This window comes from Populus euphratica, unplaced genomic scaffold (genome assembly GCF_000495115.2).
Source record: "Populus euphratica unplaced genomic scaffold, PopEup_1.0 scaffold79.1, whole genome shotgun sequence".
Classification (NCBI taxonomy): Eukaryota; Viridiplantae; Streptophyta; class Magnoliopsida; order Malpighiales; family Salicaceae; genus Populus; species Populus euphratica.
In genome coordinates, this window is record NW_011499959.1 from 199,542 (window position 1) to 209,339 (window position 9,798).

The 9,798-nt window shown below is 33.5% G+C and overlaps 1 protein-coding gene across 1 annotated transcript; it reads right to left on the reverse strand.

The window, feature by feature from the left end:
• Positions 1–5,692: 5,692 nt before the first annotated feature.
• On the reverse strand, positions 5,693–8,577 carry LOC105138539 (transcription factor bHLH137-like). The gene is given in 9 exon segments (XM_011044643.1): positions 5,693–6,269; positions 6,456–6,580; positions 6,675–6,797; positions 6,799–6,882; positions 7,006–7,089; positions 7,224–7,292; positions 7,415–7,480; positions 7,665–7,835; positions 7,944–8,577. Coding segments are annotated over 8 exon segments (1,083 nt in total). The 5' UTR covers positions 8,337–8,577; the 3' UTR covers positions 5,693–6,269; positions 6,456–6,487.
• Between the last annotated feature and the right edge of the window lie 1,221 nt (positions 8,578–9,798).

Here is a 9,798-nt window from a genome sequence, read left to right on the forward strand (position 1 = left end):
AATAAGGCAACCATGGAGGCAATCAAGCAATCCATGTAGCTTTCTTGATGTGATATTTCGTGTTGTTAATCTGAGTTCATGACGAACCCCTTTGTCTTCCATTGGTAATTAAGCAGTGCATGCAGAAGCAAATTAGCTCCTTGATGCCATTAATTAATAGGATAAATAAAAATAAATAAGAAACCCAGGTTCATCTTATCTATCCTCATAATTGCTTTCTGAAGAGGAGATGCTTGTGTTTTGTGGTCTCTTTATTTTGGTACACCTTCCCTACATAGGAAGCCTTTTTCATTATCATGTTGAACTCTAGGTTTATTTGGGAGTCAATCTCATGGAGGAATTATCACATTGAATGGACATGGTTGTAAGAGTAGAGTCTAACTCGATTGAGGTTCCACGTCATTAAATCATAAGTAAATTAAGGTGATAAATTATATATAATATTAAAATTAATTTATTTTTTAAAGTTTGGTTTTGGCAAGATGGTAAAGTTTTTAAGTTAATAAAACAGCACTAAGGTTTGGTTCCAACTCCAATCTATTTGGATTTATTTTTAGTTAGCTAGGTTTTGACTTTACTAAATTGTTTTTTTTTTATCTAGTTTAATTTCAAACTGAATTTGAGCTTAAACCTCTAACCACCAAGTTTTAGGTCACTATATTATTATTGATTGTAATAAGAAAAACAAATTGTGTTTTTCAAAAAAATAAAATTATTAGATGTTTAACATGACCTAAATAGGTTGGAATTTCAAACCAATAGCCTCATACTTGGCATACTCTTTTTTTATTTTATATCAATAATATTGTTTTTCATCAATTTTTTTTATACATCCACATGAGATTTGATATGTATATCAAACATAATTTTTATATCAATGACATTATCCATCACTAATATTTCCACTTGTAACGCATCTAACACAATAATTACGAACTACAATAATTAGCCAATGATAACATAGTTTTATCTATCAATGATATGTTCCTTTTCTCCATTAATTTCCATGAGAAAATTCCAAGATTTAAGTGTATAAATATACATAGTCACTAGGCAAAATCTAGATATGATTCTTGGATGAAGCTCCATTTAGCAATTGAAAACTAGGCTACACTCATATTCTAGACTTAAGGCCATAAAAAGTAGTCGTATCATTCTCTACCATAAACATTAGCAAAAACCGGTCATGCTATTTTAGGTTTAAGCCCTAAATGTTTTTGTTTTCAAATATACATTTCTTTTATATTTATTGACGTAAGCATCAAAATGTTTCTTATTGCAATAGAGGGCATATACATTACACTTCTTTCATATTTATTGACGTAAACATCAAAATGTTTCTTATTGCAATAGAGGGCTTATTTAGTAGTAAGGCTCATAGACTTATAGTCAAGCTCATTCATACCAAAAATGGAAAATTCAATTTTTATCTAAAGTTTTTCTGATTTTATTAGTGGAGACTTATAGTCAAGCTCATTCATACCAAAAATGGAAAATTCAATTTTTATCTAAAGTTTTTCTGATTTTATTAGTGGCATTGTTTGTTAGAACAAAATGAAAGGCTAGTTCATTCCCTATGACATTCCAATTTATCAAAAATATTTTTTATAAATGAAAAAACTCTAAGACATGGGAGAATAACTGATCTCCTCGTTATCAAAACAACAGCTCATCCAAATCTCTATTTACTCATTCATCAAATGCAAGTGCTAAACAATGTTATTCTTTCCATACAAGAACAACTTCATATGTTCTGCTTTGTTAATAGAAAATAAAAGTTTCATTATATGCATTAGGTGTACCAAGGCAACTCCAACTTTATCAAGAAATTAGAAAAATCGATGCGCAAACTAAACATGATACTCCAACCTTGTGAATGAGTCACTTTTGCTATGAAGAACACTCCTCAATAAGTCTTACCCACAAGTATGGCTATCTTCATCAATCATTCTCTTACTCTTGTTCACATGCTCCTTAGTAAAAAAATAATAATAATCAAGATGTGAGATGAGATCAGTAACTACACAAGCTCATGAACACTAGGCAAGGGACTCTCTATTTTGTCATAGATTATTTCATACTCAACTTTCCAAGAATTATGTCGATGCAAAGGCCAACTTAGATAATTATGATGGCCTTACAAATTCTAAAGATCATATACAAAATGTTAAAAATATCATTGAGCTTGTGACACATATGATGACCTTGCTAATAATTATGTCAATGCAAAGTCCAAGTTGGTTAATTAAGAATAGCGTTGTAAATCCCAAAAATCACATACAAAATGTTAGAAACATCATTAAGCTTGTGACACAAAATGTTAGAAGCATCAATCCCAATATAAAGAATCTACCCAAACTCATTTCCATTAAAGTAATGATTAGTGGAGTCTATAACTATTAATTATAGGAACGCATGTACACTCTATATAATATAACTCTTATTAACAAGAAATAGGTAATGGAGAACTCTAATAGAGAATAGGAAGCCAATATGACTAGGCAGGGTCACTCTTATTTTTTTTAGAACAAAATCTCTAAAATGCCATTAGGTATCCCACCAGAATATCTAAAAGGAACACTAGAGGGAATATTCATGATAGTCTAGCATTCTTCAAGCTCCTAACCACACCTCTTATCATCACATGCTGAGGTATTGGCCATCATTACGAGAAAAGATTTCATGCAATATATACCCACATTTCATGAAAGTGATTCAAACATAGTGAGCATTAGCAAGTTTTGTCTATTTCATCATGATTATTGGCACAACATTAAGGAATGTCATCCCCTAAAAAAAGATAGAAAGATTGATTGCGAGAAATTATTTCTAACAATTTGTTATGAAAGTAAGATAACCATAAAAAAGGGAAAAAAGCTTGAACATTTCACAATGAGCTACTTGAAATTAAATAATCTCTAGATTATATAAAAAAAAATTCTATCTTCACCATTTAATTTTTTCAATAAAGTTATGTTTCTCCATGAAAATATTCATGTCGATATCTTTATATCTTCATTTAGTATTTGTATGAAAAATCTCTATATCTCCATTGAAATCTTCATAAAATATATCTATTAGGATCTCTATTCAAATCTCTAAATCTCCATACAACATTTCCTTACATAATATTTTTTTATGAACATAAAACATTTTCTAATCTATATATAAAAATATTCTCTACTAAAACTTGATATAATCTCTTCTCCCTTGAATGAAAAACTCCCATGTTTACAAAAGACACAAAGATAACATTTTTCATATAAGCAAAACCACAAAAGGTAGCATTTTTCATTCACTATAAATATTTTTTTATATTGGTCAAAGTCTTCTAAACATGTCTATTTAATAAACTTGTGGGGCAAATGATGATACCAAGAAAAATGATTTTTTTAATAGTTAGAAATATAGCTCAAGGATATCGATACTTGGCCAAGGTTATTAAAATTGGCCCGGCCCGGCCCGGAGGGCCGACTTAGGACCTGGTCGGCCTGGATACCACGATATCTTTTAACTGTGGGATTTGAAGCCCTTTCATAAATATACGATATACTCCCATGAAAAAATGATGTTTTTTCGATGTGGGATTTGAAACTCATTAGTATATATACTATATGTTTCCAAGAAAAAAATCATGTTTTTTCAATGTGGGATAAAAAACATTTTGATATAAATACTTTAACTTAAAAGGATAACATAGTATCTTTTCAATGTGGGATTTCAAGCCCTTTCGCATATATACTCTATGTTCCCAAAAAAAAAAATCATGTTTTTTCAATGTGAGATAAAAAACCTTTTGGTTTAAATACTTCAACTTAAAATAATAACATGATATCTTCTCAATGTGAGATTTGAAGTACTTTCGTATATATACTCTATACTCCCATGAAAGAAGTTATGTTTTTTCAATGTGGGATTTGAAATCTATTAGTATATATATTCTATGCTCCCAAGAAAAATTTTATATTTTTTCAATAAAAAACTTTTTTGGTTAAATGCTTCAACTTAAAAGCTTAAAATAATATCTTTTTAATATAGGATAAAAAAATTTTTAAAATATTTTTTTAAACTTCATTGTTTATAATATGTATAACCTATATTTACATGGATTTTTTCATATGAAATATAAAACTTTAATTTTTTATTTTATTTTTTCCAGATTAATCCAAGTCAACCCGAGTTGACTGGTTTGACCCATGATACTCGGGGCCTGATCTCTTGGCCGGGTCAATCCTCATACCAAATTTAATAATTATATACTTGGCACACCTTTATATGTACTTTTTGGGTTTCTACAAGTGTACATATAATTTATTTTATACATGCAAGAGTGTTTTTATGTACAATAAACATCATTTTTTACCTTATTTACATTTCTCATGTAAATATTTTTTATCAATAGTAGACATAGCTTTTAATGCATATAATTTATTTTATACATGCAAGAGTTTTTTTATGTACAATAAACACCATTTTTTACCTTATTTACATTTCTTATGTAAATATTTTTTATCAATAGTAGACATGCATAACAATTACAATATGACACAATAACCTATGTCCAGCTTCTCCATCAATGATACATTCTTACTTTCCATGCAAAAATTCCAATATTAGTCACTAGGCGAAATCCAAATATAATCCTTAACTAGAACTCCGCTTAGCCATTAAAAGCTAAGCTACACTCACATCTAGGTCGAGAGATATAAAAATTAATCATGTCATTTTAAGCTATAAAAACTAAATATGTCATTCTAAACCATAACAACCAACCATAAAAGTCAACCATGTTATTGTAGACCTCATCCTTCAGACCTTTTTTTTTCACACATGCATTTCTCTTTTATTTCTTTCCATAGACATTACATTTCTTTTTTACTTGCTGATTTAAGTATTAGAGGTTTCTCTATTTTAACATTTCAACATGGAACTTGTTTTGAAGAAAAGCTTGTAGATTCATAGTCGTCACAGTAATGGACACAACCATGAGAAATCAAATTTTTATCCAAAGTTTTTCCAACTCCATCAATTATCATTACTGGCTGTTACTTTAGAATAGAACAATTGGTTGATTGCCAATTTATTGAGAAAGTAGCTTGTATAGCTCAAATTTTGGTATAAAGTTTAACCTAACTCTTTTACATTAGAAGGAATGTATCATTTTTGTTTGATAACCTGGTAAATTTGACATCCGTTTAGTTACAAAAACAGTAGCAGAATGGACCCGGACAAATGCTTCACTGTGCAGTTGATGCTATCACCGTTGCTTTCGAGATCAAATGCATGTACGTCACATCATCAATGCTAGCTAGATAATAACTAGAAATTGATGGTTTGGCTATTTTCAGCCAAATTTGACCAAAATCTTTTAATTTTTAATGTTCGTAATATCCTTGTATTTTGATTGCCTCCTCTTTCTAACGCTGTTCTGGGAATAACACTCTTGTATTAGCACTGCTAAGATGAAACTTGCGAGGGAGAAATAACAGTATCGAAGAGGTTGCTTGATGCTTATGCACAAGATTTTATGGAAATAGAAGTCCATAGAGTTAAAAGATCTGTCCACAACCGTGTCATAAGAAAAAAAAAAAAAGATGGGTGGGGAGTTCAGTTCACCTCAAACAGCTCAACACATAAAATGCCAAAACACGTTCAGAAGATTCCAACTACACAAATTAAAGCCAGCGATCGATAATAAGAACAGATGCATAAGTACTAGTCGTGTCAATTACAGTAACAGCATCTTTTATCCAGTCATTTTAACCTCTCATTCACGCTCTCTCTTTCCATGGAAGAGGAGGGAAGAAACGTAAAAATAACTGTAATAACAGAATGACTGACGATTAACCACAATAATTCAATCACTACTGTTTATATGAACTACATGGAAAAAGGTGCCTAGGTAGGGCTTAACCACCATAGAGGGGTCTTCGGAATTTGTGCAAGCAAGACTTTAAGGGATCAAAATGGACAGGAACAAGGGATCTACGAAAAGATCTTGGTCTTATTTGGTCGGTTCTACATGCCTCTTTGTGCTCTTCATCCATTGATGTTGCTGCCCTTTATTCATGTTTTAGATGCCACTTTCATTCTGTTGGACTTGGAACCAGAGCTTTAAATAAGTGAAGAAGCAAGCCTTAATTCTTCCACTGGAACTTATGCTCGAACCAATGCAGCTTTGCCATGTCTTCCTGTTGATTTCTTAGTTCCCCTGGTTAAGTTTGTTTGTTTTTTTTTTTTTTTTTGTGGCTTTGACATCTCCTTGCAAGCTGGAAAGATAGATCCACAGGAGGAACATAAGTCGTACGATAAAATTTAAGAATCAATTAATCCATGAATAAATTTAATAAGGAGCATGCTATAATATATATATTATATTCAGGATGTTTTCGTCAATTACTAGTAGCATTTATTTATTTTGTGATTGCTACATGAGACAGGACATGAGGGCTTACCAGAAGTTTGTTGGGCAGCTCTTGGTATATATTTAATGGAAAGAACACAGGTTGCTGGTGAGCCCAGATGGACTAAGAAACTTTGGTCTTCGCTCATCCACATCCCACATTAGGTTACAACTATCCTGAAAATGATGTGTTTGTCATTGTTAGAAAAATGTCCTCGACAATCATCTAAAAATCTCCTTTAACTGTAGGTGAATGGTAAAAAATGTATACCTCAGTAGTGAAGGCAGAAGGCCTCATTCCTTTAAGTAAAAGTGAAGTTGAATTATCAATAAGAGGATAGTTATTTGCTGTAGCAAAGGAGGAAGTAGGAGTAGCGGGGGGGGGGGGGGGGGGGGGGGGCGGCGGCGGCAAAAGCTGTGGGTTGGATTGGACTGCATTGCTGCAGAGATGGCAGTGGTGGAGACATGCTACTTAATCTCTGCATATTCATGTCAGTGACAAAGATCCTCATCAGCTTTATTCATAAGCAATAAACTTTGTGGTAAAAGTTGGACCAATTAATAAATGACCAAAATAACTTCTTTTTCTAGCCCATTATTACCTCTGGTCTGATCATGAATGCATCAAGCCCCATTCCAAAATCATAGAAAATGGGATTAACAGAGGCAAGCTTCATGGATAAGAACTGTGACAATTACAAAAACACAATTGGTTTAACATCCATGCATTACTATTACATGAACAAAAGAAGTAATTACCATAGTTATAATTACAAAATAGAATACAGTAATCACCCCACTTAACGTCTATTATCATTACCTCCACTTGATTTTGTAGGGACTGAACATAATTAATAATCTCATCCAACATAAGGGCCTTCCCAGTTACCTAACATCAAACCACGCCACATGAGATGTTAGATGCATACATCACCTTGAGGAGAAACTAAAAAGATGACGCTAATACTTTATTTAGAAACACAAAGTTAAGACAAGGAGCTGGAGTTTTACCTTGTCACAGCCAGGAACAAGGCGTTGTAGCGTCTTCATTCTCTCACTGATTTTCTCTCTTCTTACCTAAAACCCATTAACAGGAGGTATTTAAGTATACCGAGAAATGGAGAGGCAGTACTGTGAAGGAGTTAGAACATAATTGATAGATACAAGGTTAATTAGTTAACTTTTTGTGAGGGTAAAATGGGAAATTGAAATCTCAATCAAAATTAGAGCCTGTGAGCTTTGCAGGGGTGGAGCATAGTACCCTCTCTGCAAGGCTGTGGCTATCTGTTGCTTGGCCCCTCCTTGCTCTTACATGAACGTAGCCTGTTGGAGGCTCTTCAGGAACTTTCTTCTCGGCTTTTGGCCTCTTCTCTTCTTGTTTCATGTCACCTCTGCATTTCTTTTGTCTCTTGCTTTTCACTTCTTTAACATCCTGTAACAAGAAAGCCACACAAACAAAAATTATGAAGTAATGAATCATGTACTCTTTAAACAGAATTTGTACTGTTGTAATTAATGAACTTTGTTAGTTGCGGTCTACCTTTGATTGAGCAGAATTCAAGGACCCATTGGTAGTTTTCCTCTTCCTGTCCACGGGGGTCACTTCTTGAGTAACTTGCTCACCAGTTTCAAGCTTATCAACCACAGTTGAGGAGCCTGTGCACTGTTTTTTCGTCAAGGAAGTCTCATTATCACTGAGAGACACCTTAGAGCTATGATCATGATGGCTAAATTCATGGAATCTAACATCAAGAGGAGCTTCATGAAAAGTTTCAGGAGGGTAAACTTGATAAAAACTGTTGGTATTGGTGTCTCCAGCTTCATCATAAAACCAACACATGCTGTTGTTCATGTTCATAATAGGTGTGGTAATGTTTGGCAAGATAACTGAGTCAAGAAATAAAGGTGGGTGCTGATACGAAAAGGCTGCCATTTGAAAGAGAAAGAAGCCTTGGAAAAGAAATTATTGCGCAAGTTTTCAAGGAAAGTGATTGAAGAGAGAAGCTGAGATGGTTGTGATGATGAGAATTGGAAGGAGCCAGAAGTAGAGTCAGGAAAAAGTGGCTCTCTGTGACCAAAAACTAAGAGGTCCCCAGGCTTATATAAAGGTCAGGAATGAGAGAGAAAAATACACTATTACGCAAAAATCCATACAATGTTTCTGTTCATTTGACTGGTCTCATTAATCTCTCTCTCTCCACCTCAAAATTAAAAAAAAAACTAAAATAAAAATAAATTGGAATATTCATTCCTACCAATAATAAATTTAAGTATTGAATTTCATTAAAGACAAAATGAAATTTATTGTGTCTTGTCGTCTCCGTTCCCAAGTGATCAATCACCTAAAGTTACTCTCTCTCGATCTCTCTCTTCTTTTATCTTGCTAAGCAAGGATGAGGCTTGAAATTATTTACGGAACTCATTAGATTAGACTCAGAAACAACCCAGCATTCCCCGAACTGACCTTGCATCCTCCTAGACCGATCACGCTTCCCCTCTCCTCGTTAGATTAGCTATGCATCCTTTGGGATTGACCTTTGCATCCTCCCAGACCAGCCACGCATCCTCCTTCTTCAGTGGATTGGCCACGCATATCCTTCCTTGGTGGATTGAGCTCACGTCCTCCCCGACTACACAACTGATACATTACCCCCTTGGTCAAAATTAGTTTCCCCGCCATCATCAACTATGAAGATAAAATGTTCAGGCACCAAATATTCATGTATCATCACATCATAATGGAGCTCAAAGAATGACGTTAAGGCATACTATTGCCGGAACATGACCACATATCGCCCACCTTTCTCAGTCAACAGCTATTATCCCACATAATTGCCTCTAAACTAGACCAAATAGTGTCTTGCAATCTATGCCCTCCATTCCACACAAGTTGATGTACTTCACTTGTATAAAACACCAGGTAAAAGGGAAATATACTCATTCCATACACTCCACCTGCATTTATCATCTTCTTTTTTAATTCACTGCAAACACCCACAACAATGCAACTTCTATAGCTTTATTCCTTCTATTCTAGTACTAATTTAAGTGGAATCCAAGTCTAGCAATCCTAATCTCCGGACTCATGCGTTAGTCTTAAAAAGACGTTGATTTTGTGAGGTTTTTCACTAAGCTCATGAGTTGGGTTTCCAGACTCATTCGTTAGTCTGAAAAAGAAGTTGATTTTGTGAGGTTTTTCACGAAGCTCATGAATTGGGTTTTCAGTAGGTGTAATAAATGATTCAGAAAATTCAAAGATAAATTAACAACATATGCTTCGGCAGCCCCTGTTTTCACGAAGCTCATGGTTTTTTGCATGTTGTATAATAATGATGATTAAATGACAGTAGCTTTGGCAGCCCCTTTTTTCGTTTACTGCCTTATATATATATATA